This window comes from Micromys minutus (genome assembly GCF_963924665.1).
Source record: "Micromys minutus genome assembly, chromosome: 2".
Lineage (NCBI taxonomy): Eukaryota > Metazoa > Chordata > Mammalia > Rodentia > Muridae > Micromys > Micromys minutus.
The window spans coordinates 74,301,766-74,323,835 of NC_137971.1; the positions used below are offsets into that span (position 1 = coordinate 74,301,766).

At 43.8% G+C, this 22,070-nt stretch overlaps 1 protein-coding gene across 1 annotated transcript in view; it reads right to left on the bottom strand.

The window, feature by feature from the left end:
* Nucleotides 1-17,653: 17,653 nt before the first annotated feature.
* The window catches only part of PRKCB (protein kinase C beta), a gene marked incomplete at both ends in the record, with an annotated part of 329,224 nt that continues 324,807 nt past the window's right edge, over nucleotides 17,654-22,070 (bottom strand). The window contains one exon of the mRNA XM_080911318.1: nucleotides 17,654-17,806. Within this exon, the coding sequence (XP_080767444.1) occupies nucleotides 17,654-17,806 (153 nt within the window). The remainder of the gene's footprint in view (nucleotides 17,807-22,070) is intronic.

Below are 22,070 nucleotides of genomic sequence, written 5' to 3' on the forward strand. Positions count from 1 at the left end.
GAATGCCATGGCTTGCAAACATGGAGCTGTTTTGTGGATGCCCCGGGTCAGCTAGGTATTTGTTCAGTTGTCAGTGACGGAAAATGCTCTTCAGATGGTTTAATAGCAGGGTTGGGGACACTGATTAACTGGTTGAAGTAGCTGGAAAGCAAGGCATGCTTGGATCCAGCGCTGTAGCTGCATCTCTCATCTTTGTTTTCCTCACTTTTGTACAGTTTTCAAGCCCATCCATGCTGGCAGGATCACTTTGATATCTCCCAGTCAGAAAGGAAGGAGAACACTTTCTTTTCCGATACGTTAAGCCTTTTCTTTTACAACAGGTACATATACATGTATTGCTTATATAATGTGTACAATTGTGTAGATTTATGTGCATATGTGCATATGGTGAGTGCATGTGTGTACATCTATGTGCATGTGTATGTGCCCATGAAGTGACACATTGAAGGCACCTGTTGACACTGAGCATTTTCTTTTAATCATTTTCCAATTTTGTATTTTGGGGTAGGGTCTCTCCAAGAACCTGGGGCTTGTTCTTCCATTTCAGTTAGATTGACTGGTCAACTAACTATTGGAATCTACCTGTCTCTGTGGTCTCCACCTCTTGGAGTGTTGGGGTTACAGATATGCACAGTTCATCTTTTTTCTTTGAATGCTGGTAATCTGAACTCAGATCCTTATGCTTGCTTTGCAAATGCATTACCCATTGAGCCATCTCCCCAGGCCCTCCATTATATTTTAAAATTTATTCTTCAGTGCCTGATGACTTTGGTAATGACTGAACTACATGATCATCTCAAAACAGTCACTGTGGTCAGAAGGTAGCTTAGACTGTGCAGCTTTACTCTTGAGGCCTTTAGTTGGCTGGTCCTGTTCTAACCATGGTGACTAGAAAGAGGATGGATAGAATCACTGACAAATGTTGATATGCTCTTCCCAGAAGGGAAATGCCCATTACACAGGCCAGCAAAACAAAACAAAACAAAACAAACAAACCAGGTATTGCCTGCTCCTGGTTTAATGTGTCTTCTATAAGTTCAGTTGCTAGAATCTGAATCCCTAAATCCATAGGTTAATGGTGTTCAGAGATGGGGACTTGGAGAGAGAGGATAAGATTAATAAGGCTAGGAGAGTGGGTCCCTTATGATAGCATCAACTGCTTGATATGAGGAAGAGCTGCTGGCTTTTCTTACCAAGCGATGTCTCCTCCCTATTCTAATGCAGCACAATGCTAAGCAGGCACAAACTCATGCTCTTGAACCTCAAAGCCTCCAGAGGCAAGAGCCAAATAAGTTTCTCTACAAATTAACTAGTTTGGGATATTTTATTATAGCAGTAGAAAATGGACCAAAGCATTGCCATTGGGTCCCATTAAACATAACAGATGATACATTAAATGATGTTAAAGTCTTAGCTTCTACAGAGTATGGACACTACTCACTGACTCTTAGAAGACACCTGCCATTGTGGTCTTCCCAGTTCTAACTTCCCTCTTCTTTAACTATGTTACTCTCTATTTGAAGAGCAATTTTGACATGTGATTCAAAGTGACTGTCTTTTTCTTCTACCCTACTCCAGGGTAGGGTAGCATCAAGTTTGGTAAGTCTAATGGTTATCTCTCTGTCCCCAACCTGCTCAGACTAAGGTGATTAAGCATCAGATGGGTATTCAAGCCAGAGCAGCAGGGCTCAGTCTCAGAGCTTCCATTGGCACTGTTGGACAGAATAAGTTATTCTTTCTCAGTACTACCAAACTCTAGGAAGTACCAGGAATTTGTGAAGAGAATGAAGCATGGAAGAAACTGGGTGAGGGAGGGAACAGGCTTCTGATATCATCCCTGGACCCATTTTTGCCTGGAGCTAGGCTTTTTAGTTACCTAAATAAGCAAACTCCATCTTGAAGTGTAACCTTAAGAAAATCCATCACTAGAGTGTAGTATTAAGACAGGTGTTGAGCTCTAAGGAAGACAAAAAATAAAGCATCACACCGTTAGCCAGGGAGAAGAGAGGTGTTTAAGGGTTGGAGGCTGTGAGGTATCAAAGGGACACTGCCTAGGGAGATGCTATACTAAACCTCGACCCCTAAGACACTAACTGGCCATGTGACTTATTTGGATAGTCTCTGAAAGTTGAATCAGTGTCTGAGTAGCTGTTAGTGTCTGATTCCATTTCTTCAATCCTCCCTTAGCACAAGTTATTTTGAAAGTCTGAAAGGCAGAACCCTGGAACTTAAATTCTTTTCCAGTTCTGGTGATTTTTGGGACCTGGTGCCAGAAGTCTTGAGAGAGTCCTTGAGACCACCGCTCAGTGGGGTGCATGAGATTAGTGCTCAGTGGGTGTGTGAACTTAGTCTTGAGCCTGGAAGAACAGCACTCTGCCACTGATCTTAGCAGGATGTGGTGCAACGCTGCTGCCACTGGGTGCTAGGCCAAGCTGAACCAGGCCAGCAAAGGGCTCCAGTGCAAGATGCAAGAAACTTTGGGAGAAAAAAATCCCTTCCCAATTGGAGGTGTTACCAGCTCTTTAGAACAAAGGAACTCAGGAGGAGGAATGATTTCTACACATGTCTCTCTTTACTTTCACACCCAGCTTCTGTATAAGTACAGTTTTGAAACAGTTCGGGGGTCTGACAACCAGCACTTCCTATTGACTTGGCTTCAGGGCTTGGGAAGATCTTGTTTACATATTTTGGGATTGTCCTGCCTCTGCCTAGAGCTCATTTCCAGTCATGCCTATGTGCAGGAAAGGGACTTGGAGCATGGCAGATCTGGTTGGGGTCCATGTTACATCCTCCTGTGGAGGCAGGACTTGGGGGCATGGCCAATGAGCTGTGAAGCTGTGCACTGTTTATGGCAGCGTGAAGATTTCTGATTTCTTGAGAGTTCGCAAAACTCCTGCCATCTTATTTATCACTCCCGGGTCTTTAACTGGTCTCAGCCAAGAATCAGCGTTCCTAATTATGGCCTACCTGCCTCACAGTGATTGATCTTAGGCCTCACACATATCAAGGAAGTGTTGATTGCATAGCTGCATCCCAGCCTTTCAGGGTCTCAGTTGCTTAAGCTGACCTGAACTCAAGACTGGCCTTGAGCATGCACAATCTTCCTGCCTCTGTCTTTCAGTAGCAGGAATGACAGGCATGTGCTGTCAGGTCCAGTACCCTAGAACATATTCACAGGAGACAAACATAGATGCTTTAGGGTCTGATAGAGCTGCATTCTCACCTTGTCTTGGCGACTGTCCAATGGGTGGCTTTATAGTTAAATGATTTTGTACTTCCTAGGTTTATCTCTCAGATCTATAACGTGGGTTCAGTAATAACACTCACCTCTGACCTCTTGCAGTCTTAGCTCCTGCTCCTGGGTTTTGTTACTGTGTGCCTGAGCTAGATTATGAATGAAATTCTAAACCAAGTGTAAACTGGAAAGTCTGTTTGGGGTCAAACCTTGATCTTTTAGTAGCCTTTTAAACATGGACAAATAGTTCTTCCTCTTTGGAACTCTATTTCCATGGAAAATGAAGACGACAGTACTAACACCTCATCTTACAGACATTAAATCTGGTTGGGGCCAGCAAGCTGGATCAGCAGGTTAGGATTTGAGTTAGATCCCTGAGACCCACAAGGTGGAAGGAGAAAATGGCCTCCTACAGGTTGATCTACAAGTTCATAAATTTCGGAGTCATGCCCATTTGGTGGCAGCACTGACAAGTGTAGGTGGGATAGTTTTTTGATGAGCTTTGTTAATAGAGGCTCTGTCATGGTCCTGCTAACATCAGCATTCATCAGCAACACACAACTTTTTGCATGTTTATTCTGATGGCAGCCCTGGCTCTGCTAATACTGTGTGTGTTGAAGGTTGATTAGTGCCTTTAAAGGTAACCATTTGATTTCAGGGTCTGACTCCTCCATCTGCTGTTACATCTCAAAGAAGTTACTTAACCTCCTTGAGGTTCAGATTCCTCAACTGCAAAATGGCAAGAGGAGCAATGCCTGTCTTGCACGCTGGAGTGAGGGTTGGTTATCTAGGCAAAGCCCTAAGAATAATGCCCAATGTCCCAAACACTAAGTTATTTGGTTATAAATGATAATGTCCAATGAATATATTGTAAAAATAAAATGCCCAATGTGCCCTTAGGTTTCCTTAAAAGAGCTGGAAATACAGATGATCATCAATCTTGTCACTATACATTTCAAACCTGTCGTTCACCTGACAGATACGCCCAATGAACACATTTCATTTGCACAGCCTGGAGCTTTAGTAATTAGAATTTACAGTCTAGATTTCAATGTCAGGATAATCCATGGGGGACAATCTGTTTCCCCAGCTTCTCTTGAGGAGGGGGAAGGTGACATCACTGGGCTCCACTGTGCAGTCAGCGCTTGAAGGGATCATGCTTTAAATAGACAAGAACTTCCCAGGTCACAGACCTGGGTTCCATAACTCTCACTTTCTCAGAGTGCTTTATGCATTCATCTTACCGACCAGGCCAATCGATTAGAATGACAGACCTCTAACACCCCAAATACCCAGCTCAACTCAGTTTCCACAACAGCCCTAAAGGAGCAACTGCTAACCTGTGCAAGGGTGAGTGGACAGGGAGGGCCACAGGAATCCCCAGGGTTATGCATCTGGTGTGTGGTAGAGCTTGGAGTCCAACACCCTGGAGTACAGTTGGTAATCCTTTTTTTCCTACCAAGGTCAAGTGTTCTATAGTTTTGTATGAACAACATGGAAATATAGTCAAGAAATCAGCCCTCAGTTCTCATACCCATGCCGCCCAAAGTGGGGGACAATTAGCTGTGGCTACCTAAGATGATTTTAAGCAACAGCTTACTAAATTACCCACTCCCTTCAGCATTCCCAGACCTACCTGTAATGCATCAAGGTAGCCCGACCTGGAGAAGTCTTTTCTTGGAGTAAGAGTCTCTTCCCACAGCAGAGCCTCCCGAACTCAGCTCCTGACGGAGGACAGGGAGGTGGGAGGAGGACAGGGTTCATACCTAGACATTCTTCTTGTCCTTAATAACTATAGTACCAGGACCTTTCCTATTAGATTATAAGATGTTGGTTATGCTTGGCTTCCAGTCATGCTGAGAACCAAATCAAGGTGACAAGTTCTTTTGTGTTACATATCACACATGTAGAGATGCACACATGTGTGTGTATGTACCTGTGCAAATATGTGTGTGCTTAGTGTGCTTATACTAGCCCTGTCACCTACCAACTACATGTTTGTGTGTGTCCCTCCTTAATAAACATACACACTTCTGCATGTCTAAGAGACCCTTGTAAGCCACCCCCCCACACACACAAAACCTTCATATTTTCTTGACTAAGGAGTTCCTCCATTTTCCAAACAGCTTGTCTGGCAAGAGTTTTATAGCTTCCCTTCCCAAAGTCTGTATCATAGAAACAAGACATCATATTTTCCTTTTCCGGTTATCAAATTATATGATAATATTTGAAGATGTTGTTTCAAAATACAATTCAGCCCCCTATTCCAAACCCTGGGGAGTTGCTGATCGCCAAGAGATTGCCGTGGATTTTGAAGTGAACGTCTTTAGCCAAATGGTTAGGTTTTTGAGATGGTGCCTGGCGGCTGCTCTCAAATGCTTAACATTTGAAAATAAACCCACAAAACACAGAAGAGGAGCAGATGGCCTGCGAGTTTTGTCCATCCTCTGTAGCTTTCCACCACTCTGCAGTCAGACAAAAAGAGTTTGCGCCAACCCCAGGTGGGTGTATACGAGGAGGAGGCAAGCTGTCCCCAGGCTTGAACTGCACAGAGCAACGGCTGTCTGCGGCATCCCTAAGAGGGTGGCACCCACAGACATGGAGGTCCTTGCTCTCACTGCAGCTCACAGTGGGCAAGGGGCAGAAGCCCCACCTTCCTCTGACAGTCTGAGTGGCCTTGCTAGTTTCTTCCTGTCTAACTTCCTGGACCTTGGGAGGTTTCATAGCTGACTGCACTTCTGCATGGTATCCTTGTGTCCTTGTACGGAAGGACTCAGTTTTGACATCCCAGTTTGGTTCATTTAACAGCAGTTAGGTTAGGTGCCAGCCAGTCATGAGAATCCTGCTGTATTAGTGTTCCATAGATACTGTACCAAATGATCCCGAGCTGAGGAGTTTTAAAACAAAGAAAGGTATCCTTCCACAGTATTGTAGGCCAGAAATGTGAAATATTGGAGCCAGCAAGCTCTGGTTCTCTGAAGTTTGTAGGTGGACTGTCCTCTCTGCCTCATACGATTTCTGGCAGCTGATACATTTTTAGGTTTGGGTCTCATCTCCCTGTGTTTTATTCTGTCACTGTATCCTCTTCGTCTGTTCTTTCCCTTGGTCCTCCTGTATCCGGGGATTTGTGAGGACATCGAGGGTGGGTCCGCCTGACAGGACAAAGTAATCACGTCAGCTCAAGCTTAATTGTTTCTATAGGACTTTTTCCAAGGAAAGCAAGATCTCCCCCACCCCAATTTATAGATTAGGGATTGATACCTTTTTGTGGATTAGAGGCCTGTCCCTCGACACTGGTGCTTTATAAAAGGTTGATCCCAGGATGGCTCCATTAGGAAGTGGTGGGAAAACCTTTACAAGATGGAGCCTGGTGGGCATTCCTTGGGTTTTGGTGACATCATTTAAAGGAACTTGAGGGACTCTGACCCTTCATTTTCTCTACTTTGTTTCCAGGCTCATGGTGTGGGTGTTTTTGCTGTTACATGAACCCTGCCATTATCTTCAGAGGTTCAAAGCTACAAGGTTACCCACATTCAGACTAGAAATTTCAAAGCCATGAACCTTCTCACACGCTAATTCATTATCTCAGGTATTTTGTTATAGAAATGGAACAGTGATTAACAAGACACTTTTGTGTAGCCATCCAATCCACCGGACCAGCTTTTCTCCCTGTTGCTGAAGTTTTAATCTACTTAAGCTTTACCTCTTTTCCTGTCCTGACGATTTCTTCAAAGGAGCCAGAGACAGACTGGGTCTACCAGTCTGAATCAATCACCCCGTTTCTCCCTTCTCTCTAAGGAAGGCAGAGGTTCTCCTACCCTACCTCAGTGGTTCACCTCCTGCTCCTCCTTTGACTTCATGAAACATGTCCTGTAATGTGACTCAGCTCATGCCTGCACACGGTGGCTAGGCTCAAGCTGGCTGATGTCACTGACACCTAGGAGTATCGCACACTTCTGAGTGTGTGCCTATGAAGGCTCTTCCAGAGACTGGTGGACTGAATGAAAGTCAGCCAATTGAGGGCATACTCTGGCCTTCTGTGTGAGTGGAACCATATTCCCTGGGAACCCAGACACAACACAAAGTGAACCAAGAAGTGAGTTCAGGTAATCACAGTTCAGTTCTTTCTGAATTGTGTTGTTGCTCAGGGACAACAGATTCCAAAATCTTCAGCCTTTAAACATAGTCTCATGCCACCAGCCCTCCAAGAAGCTTCCAGGATTTGGGCCTCAGACTGGAGCTGCCTCCCTGACCCTTTTTCCGGAGGCTTCTGGCTTTTTTATTGAGCAGAATGGCTGCTAGTTCCTTCCTTTGCCAAACTGCAGGTGGTCATCATAGGACCACCCAGGATCAGACTGTGAGTGCCAACCTAACCTGACAAAGTCTTTTCATAATCACATAGACACTCAGTTGCTTCCCTTTCTCTAGAGAATGTTCTGTGTTTGCCATGGCTAGAGCCTGTGACAGCCCCATAGGCTCACATTTTGAATGATTGCTTGCTAATCTGGTGCCATGATTAAGGAAGGTTGTAGAAACTATGCCCTGGGGGAGGAAGTTACATGACAGAAATAGGTCACTAAAGGTGAGCCTTTAAAAGTCAGATTTGGTCCTGGGTTCATCCTGTCTGCAGGTTGATGTCAAAGCAATACATGATTGGACAGTAGAGAGTGGGGGCGGGAATAAAGTTTTTGTAAAGCAGGAGAGAGGAGAAAGGAAGAAGAATTAAAATGGAGCTGGAAGAGGAGGTTCTAGATTGAGGTGGTTTTAACTGATTAAAGGTAGATAGGATTATTTCTAAGGGTCAATTTGCTTTATCTAGGTGGGCAGTTTATATCTTTGTCAAATGGTTGTAAGCTTATTTTGTGGATGGATTGTGGGTTATGAATTTAACATATAAATCTGATTGATAAATTATTGATCATTGAATCATGGTTTTACCAGGCTGTGGGGAATATGAGCAAAGTTCTCAGCTGACAGGGAGACAATTGGGAGAGAGCAGCTTGTAGACCACATGGCAGAGAAGCAGCCGGGTGCATAGGTCTGTCTCTATGGCCCATGAACCACTTAGGTCTGAGAGTACTTGAGGGCAGCATGGAGCTGCTGAGATAAATACTCCATAGTGCCACATGGCCCAAATGGTGCTGGCACTAGCATGGAATAAAAGGTTACCACATCTTATTTTTGCTATAACACCCATCTTGCTTTCTGCTTTCTTGTCTGAAGTTTGTGAATGGCTATCCTCTACCAGACATTCTGTATCCATGGTGTTTTGTTCAAGTGCACAGGGCCAAGAGACCATGGATTGAACTCTGAGACTGTGAGTCAGAATGAGTATTTGCTTGCTTATTCCTGTCTAGCATTAAATTGTATTCTTTATAGCAACAAGAAACTAATACAGCCCCTGAAGCACTCTCACTGACCTTAAAAGCCAAACTTCCCACCAAAATGTGAAGTCTACATGATTAGCCCCTTCCCTCCTTCTAAGACCTCACTTTCCACTGCTTCACCATGCCCACATTATTTAGTCACATGAACCTACCTTCTTTTTAAAATATTATTTATTTCTATTTTGTTTGCACTGGTGTTTTGCCTGCATGTGTCCATGTGAGGGTGTCAGATCCCCTGGAACTGAAGTTACAGACAATTGTGATCTGCCATGTGGGTGCCTGGAATTGAATCCTGGTTCTCTAGAAGAGCAGCCATTCTCCAGCTTGAGCTATCTCTTCAGCTTCACATCCCTACTTTCTAATCCTCCAACAGTTGATGTCTCAGCTGTAGTCCTCGATACCCTCAGGCTTTGTTCTGTCTCCTTACTGAATTCATGTGTCACCTTCTTAAGAAGGACCTTCCTTCCACTTGTGTCAAAAACACAAATAACCAAAATGTCTACCTTTGCTTGCTATTGTTTTTGTGGTGGGGAGAGGTTTGCATTAGTTACCTGTCTATTGCTGTGATAAAACATTAAGACCAAGGTAAGGGTTTATTTAGGTGTATGGTTTCAGAGGGGTTAGAGTTCATGATGGCAGACTAAATTCAGCAAGTGGCAGGTATGGTGCCTAAAGCACTAGTACATATCTTAAAGAGCAGGCACAAAGCAGAGAGGACAAACCAGCAATGGTGCACATCTTACAGTCTCAGAGCCCACCTCCAGTACAAAATACCACCTCCCTTATAAACCTCCACAAGCAGCATCTCCAAATGGGGACCAAACATTCAAATGCCAGAGACTATAGGGGCATTATTATTATTTAAATGGGGGGCAGGGCGAGGGTCAAGGCATACCTCTGTTTTGAGAACAAAGGCTCCTCATCTTCCAAGCTTAAGGCAACACTGATGTTTGTTTTGTCAATGAGGCGTTCAAAATATCATGCACCAAAAATATTCTCCATCCAAGTAACTATATCCAGTCAGCCATCTACAGCAAGCCATCTACTCTTAGACAGGCAAGAAGCCTCTTCCCACCCCCTCTAATTCCTATTTAAGGAGGTGGTTGATCTGGTTGGAAAAGACTGGCTACATCCATTAACTGGACACAGCTAAGACACCGTTCTCTGCACCATGTCACATTGCCTGGTAGAAAATGTCTGACAGTTTCTGACATGACTCGACAGCTCCCTTCTGCCTACTTATATCCTCGGGTAAGTTCTCCTGAGTGTGCACTGGTTCCTGTGACTTAATTGTAATGAACAGTGTTTAGGATAGCTGAAATGGTATAGTTACTGTGATTAAGCTATGGAAGACAGAACTCTCCTCCTCCTTTCAATGGTGTTCTGGTTGCATTTTTTTCCCTTGACTTGTACTCTTCGAGCAAGTAAGCAGTTTGCTATGGTTTAAAAGTGTTCCCCAAATGTTCATATGTTGGAAATATAATTCACAAGGCCATATGTTAGTGGAATTTGGTGATGAGACCTTTGAGAAGCAATTAGAATTAGATGAAGTCATGTGGGTGGGGCCCCGATGTTATTAGTGGCTTTGAGACAAAAGGGACCCAAGCAAGCAAACTTGCTCTTTCTTACCACCTGATGTTCTCCTCATCATCATGAGACAGCACAGAGGCCCTCTCAGACACAAAATGTGTATAACTATCATATTCCTGGGCTTCCCAATATCCATAACTTTGAACTAAAGCTGCTACTCTTCAAGAATTTTTCAGCCTTTAGCATTTTGGTTTAGAAACAGAAAAGTAGTTAAAATACTGATTTTTGGGAAGGCTCAACTCATTACCTCTCAAGCAACTGAATCCTGATGACAGCCACGTGAGCAGTTTGAGAGGGAATTCTCTTAGTTGAACCTAGATAAGACCCCAGCCAACATCTTAACTGTGGTTCAGAAGTTGAAAAACTGAAGCAGAGTTTCAAGCTAAGCTCTGTGTAAGACCTTTGAGCCATTGAAACTGAGACAGTGGGGTTAGTGGTTAGACATGTGGGTTAGGGGTTAGGTGTCTGTTAACAGGCACAGATGATACAAGCCTTGTGATATTTAAAAGTTCTCTACACAGTCCAACTAGCCTTAAGGTTCTGATCCTGTATAGAAACAAAGAGCCATATTTTCAATGGGGACACAATTCATTTATAAACAATTATCTTCCCCCTTTCTGTGTAAGTAGAAATCACTAGTTGAAACAGAACTATCTTTGCATCTCTTGTTCAAGTATTGGTTGAGTTTCAACCTGAATTTGGTCTCAGTTGGCTATGCTGTGGTGGTTTGAATAATGAATGACCTCATAGGCTCATGTGTCTAAATGTTTGGTCACCAGTTAGTGGAACTGTCTGGGAAGGAATAGAAGGTATGGCCTTGTTGGAGGACCCTTGGGTTGTACTTTGAGGTTTCCAAAACACAAACCAAGTGCAATGTTTCTTGCTCTCTACCTGTGGATTAGGATGTAAAGCTCTCAGCTACTATTCTAGCACCATGCCTGTCTGCTTCCCTCTATGATAACAATGGACTAACCTGAAACTTTAAGTATTCTCTCAGTTAAATGTTTTCTTTATTAAAGTTGCTTTGCTCGTGATGTCTTTCCACAGCAACTAAGTCAGGCCAAATATCAGGAAAGCTAGTATTCATGATACCAAACTCTGCAGTGAACAGAATATTTTATTCCCTGGACAAGTACTAGAACTAAAATCTCTGTTGATTTTTGAAATGGGGATTATGTTTTCAACAAACTTCAATACCCAGGGGTTCTCAGTAATCTCAGCAAAATTTTACATGGACTATAGCATTCACCCATCAAACCCCACAAGAACATAGGATCTCTAATACCTACCTTTGGGATGTTAGAGCCAGATATTGGAGATGGCATCAGATTAAGTTTCTCAGTTTGATTCTCATCTCTCTTGCTTTGCTTTCATTCTCCTTCCACCAGCATTTCAGATTGAAGAGCTTGAGCCAGCAGCTTTCTAGTGGGCTCAGGTTATCCAGCTCACAAGCCTAAATTCTGATACTTGTTGTTGTTGTTGTTAAGGTCAGAGTCTGACCATGGGAAACTCAGGATAACCCTGGAAATTTCTTTTCTGTTTGTTCTGTTTTTTATTTTTTGGATTTTTTTTTTTTTTTTTTTTTTTTTTTTTGTGTTCTCTGTGTTCATAAATGATACCTCTGAGGAACAGTGTGGTAGATTCAAATTTTGGGCCATAAATATTCTCTATCTTTGTGTTCATTTGCTTTTGCACAATTTCCTGTCCCAGGGTGAAGTCTGTTTCCTCCCCCTTGAACTAGTATATGGGAAAGAAGTAGAGACTTGAAGAACACTTGCACAATGGGCCTTTCTTTCTCTTGCCTGCTCTTTAGAGTCATTAAAATCCACTATGTGAAGCAATCTATGCTAATCCAAATTTCCCACATGTAAACATTTGTGGTTTGTGTATCATAGAACAAGAACACACACACACACACACACACACAAAAAAAAAAAAAAAAAAAAAAAAAAAAAAAAAAACACTGACTACCCATTGACCTTCCCCTAGTCTGTCAATGTTATGTGGATAAGGGCATTAAAATTATTACCAGTTGACTTTCCAGGTGCCTGAGATGCAGAGACAAGTCTGCCTGAGATAACCTGAAGTGGCTAAACCAAATAAACAGTTGGTTTAAAAAAAAACAGCTGCATTTTGGGCTGGAGATATGGCTCAGTAGTGAAGAGCACTTGTTGCTTTTGCAAAGGACCTAGTTTACCCAGAATCCACATGGTGGCTCACAATCTTCTGCAACTCCATTTTCTGATGATCCAGCGACTTCTTTTGACCTCCAAGGGTGTTGGTCATGCATGTAGTGTACATGCAGACAAAACACCTATACACATAAAACAAATCTTCAAAAATATCCACTGAGTTTTGAGGTGCTAGATTGTTGAGGCCGAGATACTATGTGTGCTTTTCTGTCAACTTATTTTGGCAGGGTTTGTGTTACTGAAAATGAAGAGGGTGGGATTCAGACTCCTCCCTTAACCAATGAGCTTGCTCTGAAACAACCGACAACTTTGTGAACCAATGCAAGGCTGGGTGGGTCTTCACAGTGTTGGCTTGCCTCGCATGCATCTCTGGTCCCAAACATCTTAAGGGAAATCCAAATTTTTCATGCATGAAGAATATACCGTTGTGGTTTGCATACATTTGTTCCTAAAACCAGGTTTCAATTTTTATTCAGAGCTCACTCTGGTTCATGTCCTCTGTTAGCTCTTTGCTTCTAGGCGCAGCAGTGTTGCTCACATCTGTGCTGCAAGCTGACTCTAAGATGATCCCCAAACACTCTACCTCCTGGCGGTTTCACCATGCCTAACCCCCTCCCTTGAACCTAGGCTGAACTTACTGAGTGACATCCAAAGAAGAGAAAGCAGCAGCCATGTGAGGACTTTTGATGTAAGGGTGCAAAGTCTGTGATCTCCAGGTTGGGTATTCTCATTTGATCATTGACCCCAGAAGCCACCTTGTGTGCCCAGAGGTAATCCTATGGGAATCTCATGGGGAACTGATGCTGTTGACAAGAATATAAGGAAGCCAAAAAGGAAAACTTGGTTCCTTCGTTGAATGTCATGTGAGACTACATACAGCTTTGTCCAACAGCTTGCCTAAAACCCAATAAGACTGTCAACTAGTTAGGCCCTAACAATATTCAAAGTCCACAATTCACTGTGGAATATTCATTGTGTTAAAGTTTAGAGATAGCTTGTAACATGGAACTAGATAACTAACACAACTTAGGCCCAGGCAATTGAAGCTCCTGTCTCCCCTGCTGACCCAGACACACTGCTGGGTTCAGAAATGTATATGGGACCAGGCTAAGCCAATCAGAGTAAACCACTGGCTTTCTTGTTATAGGAAACTAACATATAGTCATGTATTATATGTATGTGTGTGCATGCACACACATGTATGCCACAGCATGTGTGTGGATATCAGAGGACAACTTTAGGGAGTCAGTTTTATTCTTCCACCATGTTGTATTAAGAACAGGTCACAGGATTGAGGATAAGCACCTTTGCTTACTTAGAAGATCCTCCATTAGACTTCTATAGAAGCTCTCTCTTGTTTTCATGAAACACAATCCTAATAAGCGAGAGACTGAGACTTATGCAGCCATCATGCTCTTTTGAGTAGAGTCCTAGACTATATGTTGGGCTATGTGATCCTTATGCCCAGGGCTGGGTCTGGATCAGCACAGGCGCCTAGTGCTCTCTAAATGAAAGATGGGTCAGTCTATAGCAGATAGGGAAAGTTGGAGAAGCTGACAGGTAATGGTAACCAGCTCTAGCACACACTCTTAAATGGGACACATTGTCATACACCTATAGAAATCTATAGATTTTGTTTTCAAGTATGCTACATAGAACCATGGTTTCTCAACTTTGAAGTTGGCTTTAGCTATTTTTCATTGGCAGGGTTTCCAAACTTTCCCAAAGATGAGCTCACTAGTAGATCAATGAATTTGTTTATCTGCCCATTTGACTCACTTGGAGGGCTCCTCCAAGATAGGGGGTGCATAAACTGTAGAGTCAGGGTGTGCTTGGTGTGTGACATGTTTGCTCTTTTCTGCTACCCACCAGTCATAGCAGCTACAGAGACTGTGTAACATCACAGACTGTGTTACTGCACATTTCTACACGAAAACAGAAGCATGACCCACTCAGCCATGGGTGTATCAGGCTGACGGATGTTTCAGTATTGTCGAATCCTGCACTGAGAGAGGGACCCCTTATCTCACCAGCATCATTCAGAAGGCATCCTCCCTATTTTCCCCATGTTTCCAGTGTCTTTTTGTGCAAGTATGATCATTAAGAAAAGGGCACACATTTTCTCCCTTTGCAAGTGCCGAGTTAAATTAGTTAAAGTTAAAATAAAAACTGTATTCCAAGAACCACAGGAGAGTGTTATCTGTACTGACACCGGCCTCCTAGCTGACTTTTATCACAGAATTTTTATTAATTATTCTGTATTCATTTTTAAAGATGATTTTATGGCATATGTGTATGTGCGTGCACACACGTGCACTTCTGCATATGTGAGGAGTCTGGAAGCGTGCTAGGTTTCTTGAAGCTGGAATTATAGACAGCTGTGAGTTGCCCAGTGTGAGTGCTGTGAAGCAAACTTTGCTCCTCTGGAAGAACAGCAAGTGTTCATAACTGCTGAGCTACAACTCTAAACCAGTGTGTTTCATATTTAATAATAAACATGGAACACGCTGACTGAAACAAGGTTCAGATACCCAGGTTGTGGGTCCGGGAAACAGTAAGAACATCAAGCTTGGGGTTCACAAATGAAAAAGCTTCAATGGCTGTAGCAGTCATGGAGGTAGATGGAAGGAACACGGTAATAGATGGCAGGTCGTCACTTTGACAAACTCACACAGCATGCAAAAATGCATACATTTAAAATTTACTGTTACCTATTTGTGTGTATGTGTATGTATGCACGTGTGTGTGTGTGTGTGTGTGTGTGTGTGTGCAACATGTCATTTTACCTGCTGATCCAATTCACCACATTCTCTCTTTTAAAAGCAAGGTTCCAAGTAGTCCAGGATGGCCTCAAACTTGCTACGTGGCCAAGGAGGGGATGGCCTTGAGTTCCTGATCCTCTTCTGCCTCCACCTTCCAAATGCTGGGATTGCAGGCACGGCCCACCATGCCGACTTTAGGCCGTTCTGGGGATGAAACCCATGGTCTCATGCATCACTCTGCCAGCCGAGCCACCTCAAGGAATGTAGCCATTTTCTTAGCTCGGCTGAATTATTTCCAAGAGTCCAGTCTGCTGCTATGTTTCACAGGCAGCCACCACACTTTGTTTCAGGTGGGTGAAGGCACCCAGAGGCCTGCCAGCCATGTGGCCCACCTGCAACAGGAGCTACTGCAGCGTGCAAGGATGTGGTGGACAGATGGGAGAGAAAGAGAAATGGAGCAGCTTGAACGCTATGGAGAGAGGCAGAGCTGGAGATGTGAGGCTCTGAGAGGAATAGCATGTGGTGAGTAGCCTGCCTTGCCACCTGCGGCCATGGCGAAGGTCCCAGCCTATGCTGCCCCCGAGGATCATGTCTAAGTCTGTGGCCATGCAGTGACAGATGTCTGTGTTAATTCCCATGACTCCTATTGTCTCTAAAGAGCATGTGGACATTTCTGGTCTGGGCTACCACCTGGGACTATGTTGATCCCCAAGGGTTGTACAGAGCTGGCCCCACACTCCTCATAGCTGTGGCACCCTGGAGAACTGGTCCCTACCTCTCACCAGCAGCAGCACTCAAGAGAAGAACCCCCGACTCCCAACCTGGGCAGCACAGTAGAGCTGGTCCTGGTGGTAGGAGCATGGGTGAGCACAGGAGAGTGGGTTCTACCTCTCCTCTGTTGCAAGGGCTGAAGGAGGGCTACGGGAGGGTGGGAAGGGAATGAGGGTTGGGGGGGGGAAGGCCTGCAGGGGTGATGCCTTCCCCCATCTCACCCCTCACCACCACCTGCAGCAGGCAAAAGGGCTGGCCCCAGGGTCATAAGAACCAGAGAGCTCCCACTACTTAGGAGAACAGGCCCTGTTTCTCACCTGGGCAGCACAGTTGAAGTGCCTCTGGTGAAGTGGGAGTGGGTGAGCCAGCCCTCAGGGCATGAACGATGGAGAGCTGGCCCTGCTCCTTGCCAGCTGTGGCATTAGGTGAGTTAGCCTAGGCAGTGCTGAAGAGCTGGCCCTGGTGGTGTGGGTGTGGGAGAGCTGGCGGGTTGACCAACTCAACTACCACCCAGGCCCAGATCTAGAGATTTGAGTTGGCCCACCCCAACATTTCTCTCATCTATGAGTTATTGGAACTCATGAAAGGAATGATGCTACAGATCCAAAGCTGCAGGGTCTCCCTGACCCAGGGAAGCGTCAGGATAATCAAGAGAAGTCCCGCTGAGGACCCAGTATTGATGGTGTAGCAGAAGCCAGAGGCCTTTGAACCAGACCAATGACTCACTGCAGTGAACATTCGAAAGTAAAGATGTTTGGAGGAAAGGCTGTACTGTGGGACACACTGTGACATGGTACAGAGACCACAATGTATTTTTGTTTTATTTTTTTAATTTTATTTTGGGGAACAGAGGTTGTAAGGGCAGATGGTGGTTATAAGGGGACTGGAAGATGAGACTGGGGTGCATGATGTGGAAACTCACAAAGAATCAATTAAGAAGATTTTTTTTTTTTAAAAAAAAAAGAAGCAATAAAGGGGAGAGTTATTTCCACATGAAAAGTTCAATTGTTGCCAGTCTTCTGATTTCTTTTCGCCTCCCCAGATCTGAAAGTCCACTAAATTAGTGTGAAATGTCCCATTTTAAATCTGTATAATGATTTCAATGCAAAGAAAGTCAACACTAGAGAAGGACATTCATCACATGGCAGTGTTTCTTTAGGATCCCCCTGTCTGTAATGTAGTATGTTTAAAAACAGACGTACACAGGAGGGTTTGCATATATGAATTCAGTTTAATCATACCAATTCTTAAACAAAATGTTTCCTCCAAGAGACAAGAGTTCACAGTAACTGCAAAGCTTACTCACAACTTTGAAAAATACCGGTCATGCTTAGGTAGCATTCAAAGGAGATATTAGAGAGTAACTGTAAAAACTTTGACCAGGAACATCAGCATCTGACTTTAAAAATTACAAATACTGAAGCATTTTGGTATCGGACACAGTTGAGTTTTGACACTGTTGTTTCATTGGATGAGTTTCTGGAAGTCTGGAAAATTGTACCTCTATCAGTGGGCAATGCACTTATTCTAAACTAAACATTTTGAAATGTAGAAAACAAACTAGCAAGCTATACATACAAAGAAAAGCCCTCTAAGACAAGCTCTCCACATGACAGATGCCAACGGAGGCACCATGAATCCTGGAAGACTGGAATTGGTAACAGACATTCAGCCCAAAGCCTTACACACAGGCTCAGCAACGGGCTCTGCATTCACCTACACATTAATGACAAACTCTGGGTTAGTATATGAGAAGCCAGCAAACTCATTTTGGTCCAAGTTCATGATGAAGAGTTTGTCAGTGGGAGTCAGTTCCACAGGCTGCCTGGTGAACTCTTTGTCGAAGTTGGAGGTGTCTCTCTTGTCTCTCTGCCAAATGGAAAGCAAACACATTAACACAGAGGCAGAAGCAGCAGCAAACATGACCAGGACGTGCCAGTTACCAGAAGGCTGAGGAAAGCTCCTGAGTAGTCAGAAAGCCCGGTGCTCACAGCTTTTAGCAGCTGCAGGCCTCTTATCAGCTCAGTTCATACTGTATGCTGGCTTCAGGGGAGAAAACCTGGTGCCGGTTTTCTATGAGAGGAAAAGATTCACTGATCTTTTAAAAAAGAATTGCCCTAATGAGGTGTGTGTTTGTATGGAGGGAAGTGCTATGCTTTGACCTGGAGGTGAATTACATTGGTAACTACTTCCTCACAGCTAGTGCCTTAGCTCTTAGAGTATCCTGGAGAAAAACAACTCAACTGTGACCCCTGTGGCCAGGAGCTGACTTTGTTGGAGGGGGGCAAAGAGAGTGGGAAAGGGAGAGAGAGAGAGAGAGAGAGAGAGAGAGAGAGAGAGAGAGAGAGAGAGAGAGAGAGAGAGAGATTGCTCTTAGAAAACAAATGACCAATGACCATGTAAGGAAAGCAGCTCAGTGTTCATTGCAAGAAGCTAAACACCAACCACCTCATCCTCATCATGTTTGAGACTTACTGCTGACCATAGACAGCCTAGCTGGTGCCAGAATTGTGTCAGAAGACAGATCTGGTTCAGAGTTGGCCAGGCCCCTAGGATCTACTTAACTCACATTTTAGATTCAGCCCCTCAAAAGAGACAGGTGAAAGCAAGGCTTCCAAATGCTGCTCAAAAGCTGAATGTAAGAGTAGAATCTGGGTCTTCACTAGCCAGAGAGTCTCTGCAAAGATGTTGGTGGTGTGCTTCAATAAGAAACACAAAGCTTAATGTAAGAACTATGAAGGCAAACTTGAAAAATTAAACTACTCAATTCTTGTAGTAGGTAACCTGGCCAGCCAGCTTGCCTGCTTGCCTGCCTTCCTCCCTTTCTCCTTCTCTTCCTTTCTCCCTTCCTTCTTTCCTTCCTTCATTCATTCCTCCTTCCCTCCCTTCCTTCCTCCTGCCTGCCTACATGTGTACAGGAATTTCGAACTAGCTTGAGGCAGGTTCTACCAAAGAATGAATGTGGGTGACACCATGATGTGCTGGCCTCTCCCGGGCCCCTGCAAGTCTATTTCTTCCCAATCTCACCTCACCTGTCTAGTGAAGGCAAGCTGATGTCCTTGTCTCCCATTGTTAGACATATGAGAAAAGAGGCCAATGAAGGGACTTGCCCAAGCCTATGCAGTGGGTTGGAGATTTATATCCAACCACCTAGCAGCTGATGTTCACCTCATTACAATTGTTCTGGATGGAGAGATGGCCTGAAGACTGTTTTCACAGTGCCTGGGATTCTCTAGCAACAGGTAGGTGCCTGGCTGAAGCCAAGGGTGTGTTACATGAGAGTTTATTGGTTGATTCACTTTGGTCAATCTTAGTAGGTTTATCCCCTAATGGAGACTGGCTGATAAGAATTTCCTGTTGCTAGGCTCTAACCTACTTCTCTCTGGATGTTTAATAGGTACTTCCTATTGGGGTGTCTAAGTAGGGTTATGGGACTGAGGGAGACACATTGGTGTCAGGTCATTTGGAGGAGGACAGTATAGAAGACAAGGCTGAGGCTACTCATGAAACCTACATAGTGGGTCATCTTTTGTGGTGACCTGTCCATGCTGGGCTTTTGTGGAGGGTTCTAGGCTTGGGCACTTTGTGTTGTTATTTTCTGTATCTGGAGAGGAGCTCTGATGCCTTCTGTATCTTTAATAATGTTTTCTCTTTCTTGATTTTATAAGCCACGTGTCTGCATCCTTCTCGTTGTCTTTTGTACGCTTACTTTTGGGGAATTTGTACTGTTTTTCTGCAGGAGGGCAAGGTACTTGTCTGTTCTGGTGCTATTGTGTTTCCAATGCTACTGAGCACACAATAGACTGTACATAAGTACTCATTAAATCTATCAAGAAGACTTCATTAAAGGGGTGCTTCCTTGCTTTTCCTAATTCCTTAGGCAGATTCTTCTTCACACTGAAGCAAAATGATAAGTTATTTTTATAGGTCCTAAGGCTTATGTAAATGGAGTAAACTATGTATGAGCAAGGTCTGGAAGCCACAAGGCTCTGTGTGGACAGGAGAAGGGCAGACCTGGGGGCAGAAGATAGGCAGCTCCTCTTTTGGGATCTCTTTCTACCCAGGCATCCTTACCTGAGAGCATATGGCAGAACTTCCCTTCCTACCTCCAACTTTGGAAGTCTTTTTTATTTGCTGTGCTTCAGTAAGCCATGTGTTCCAAATAAGACGTCCTTTTAGTGGGTTTCATCTCATGAGTGGACCTTCCCATGAAAATTCTCCAGGATTTTACCATTCAATGTTGAGAGGGAATGGGCTTCTGTGTTGTGATAATTCTTTTGGGAATTGCATCTGAAGCCACATGAGACCGGAAGAGTGTTAATTTCACTGGCTTGCTTTGGGTCTATCATAGCCCTATCCTTAGAGAAGGAGATAGTAAGAAATAAAGATTTAAAAGTGGATTCTTAGATCCAGACATATGATTGGTCACAGTTCATAGCAGCTTTAGATTCTTTTTAGGTTTTTTTTTTCTTCAGTTCTCCCAGAAGGTAGGTGTGTGTGTGTGTGTGTGTGTGTGTGTGTGTGTGTGTGTGTGTGTGTGTGTGATTTTTAAGCCGGTTTCAGACAGTCTAGAGGTATCAGGATGTGACCAGCAAGGGTCCCATGACTCTTTCATCAGTGCTCTAAGAGGGAATGGTATTCTCCTGAGGGCCTGAAGATAGCTGAGTGAAGGATGTACAACGAGAGTGGGCAGTGAAGACTCAGAGACAAGTTGTAAAACCAGTTACTTTCCTTCTTCCATAGGACATGGGCATCTATCTGTTCATGTAGTAGGGCTTCTGTAGTCTGATAACGTATGGAGCTTGGGCCATTGACCTTCTAGAAGAGTCCATCCCACCTCACTCTTTCCCTACCAACTGTAGTACATGACTGTTGTAGAAATCTAGGTGAAAAGGGCACCTTCAGCTCCAAACTATGGTCTATAGAGAGACTAAGAAGCTGCAAAGACCTCCATCAGAATATTCTCTTAATAAGCTCAGAGACTCTAGGCAACAGCATGCTTTCAATTACTTGTTTTATGGCCATCTTTCCCACAAATGGTATGCTGAGGAAAGAGGGAGAAGGGGATGGACTGCATTTTTATTATTTCTTACTGGGATCCTGGCACCCAGTTGGTACTCAATAAATGCTACTTGAATGGATGGAGGATGCATATATGGATAGAGGCAAAAATAAATCATTTCTTTTTTGGATAGAATTGCAAAATATTTCATAGAGATCTTATGTGATGAAAAGTGTTTCTTGGCTTCCTCTGATCTAGGAAACTGGTGGAAGAGGAAGCAGTGGGAGGTCTGATTCATGATCCATTACTTTCTCAGAAGCTTCTCTGACCCACCCTCATCAAGCTATGCTAAGGGAACAGACACTTTGGCTTGATTATCTATTTCTGACAGCTAAGGATCTTAAAACATAACAATAAGAATTTGAAAATGTAGAGCATAGTGTATATATTTACATATATATATATATATACTATCTATCTGTCTATCTATCTATCTATCTATCTATCTATCTATCTATCTATCTGCCATCTATCCATCCTTCATTCCTACACTGTTTTCAGTGGCCCAAGGTTTCTCTGTAGTTTTTATTCTGACCATATGTTCAAGGCCTGGTGCCCAATGACCAGATGAAAGACCCTACATAACTTGCCTGGGAGTGGACACGTGGCTCAGAAATATTTGTTTGGTTACAGAACAGAGTCCTGTGTCAGGGTTCAGGGTACTTGTGTTTGTAACACCACTGACCAACTAAACAGAAAATTATTTCTGCTCTTTAGATGCCAACTGCTCCAGTAACAGAGTGAGGAGCAGGAATGCCCTGGTCTCTTTTGGTAGCTAACATCATAGGATTGTCAGTTAGGACAATAAGCTTGCTTCACATGATGTAAGCAGGACAAGCCCCAAGCTTAAAGCTGAGTTGCTAAAGGGTCAGGAAAGAATGAACTGTAAGGGTCTTTGCCTCAGCAGAAACCCCAGGCATAGTCTTCTTATGGATGAGGAGGTATACTTCAAGGACCTTGGTCCTTTGGAAGTTTCTTTGATCTCTCTGAAGCATTGGAGGACCCAGACATCTCTTGAGCTGTGATAAGAATTCTCAGAAATGTGTGAGAAAAGCAGGGTGCTAAGAAATA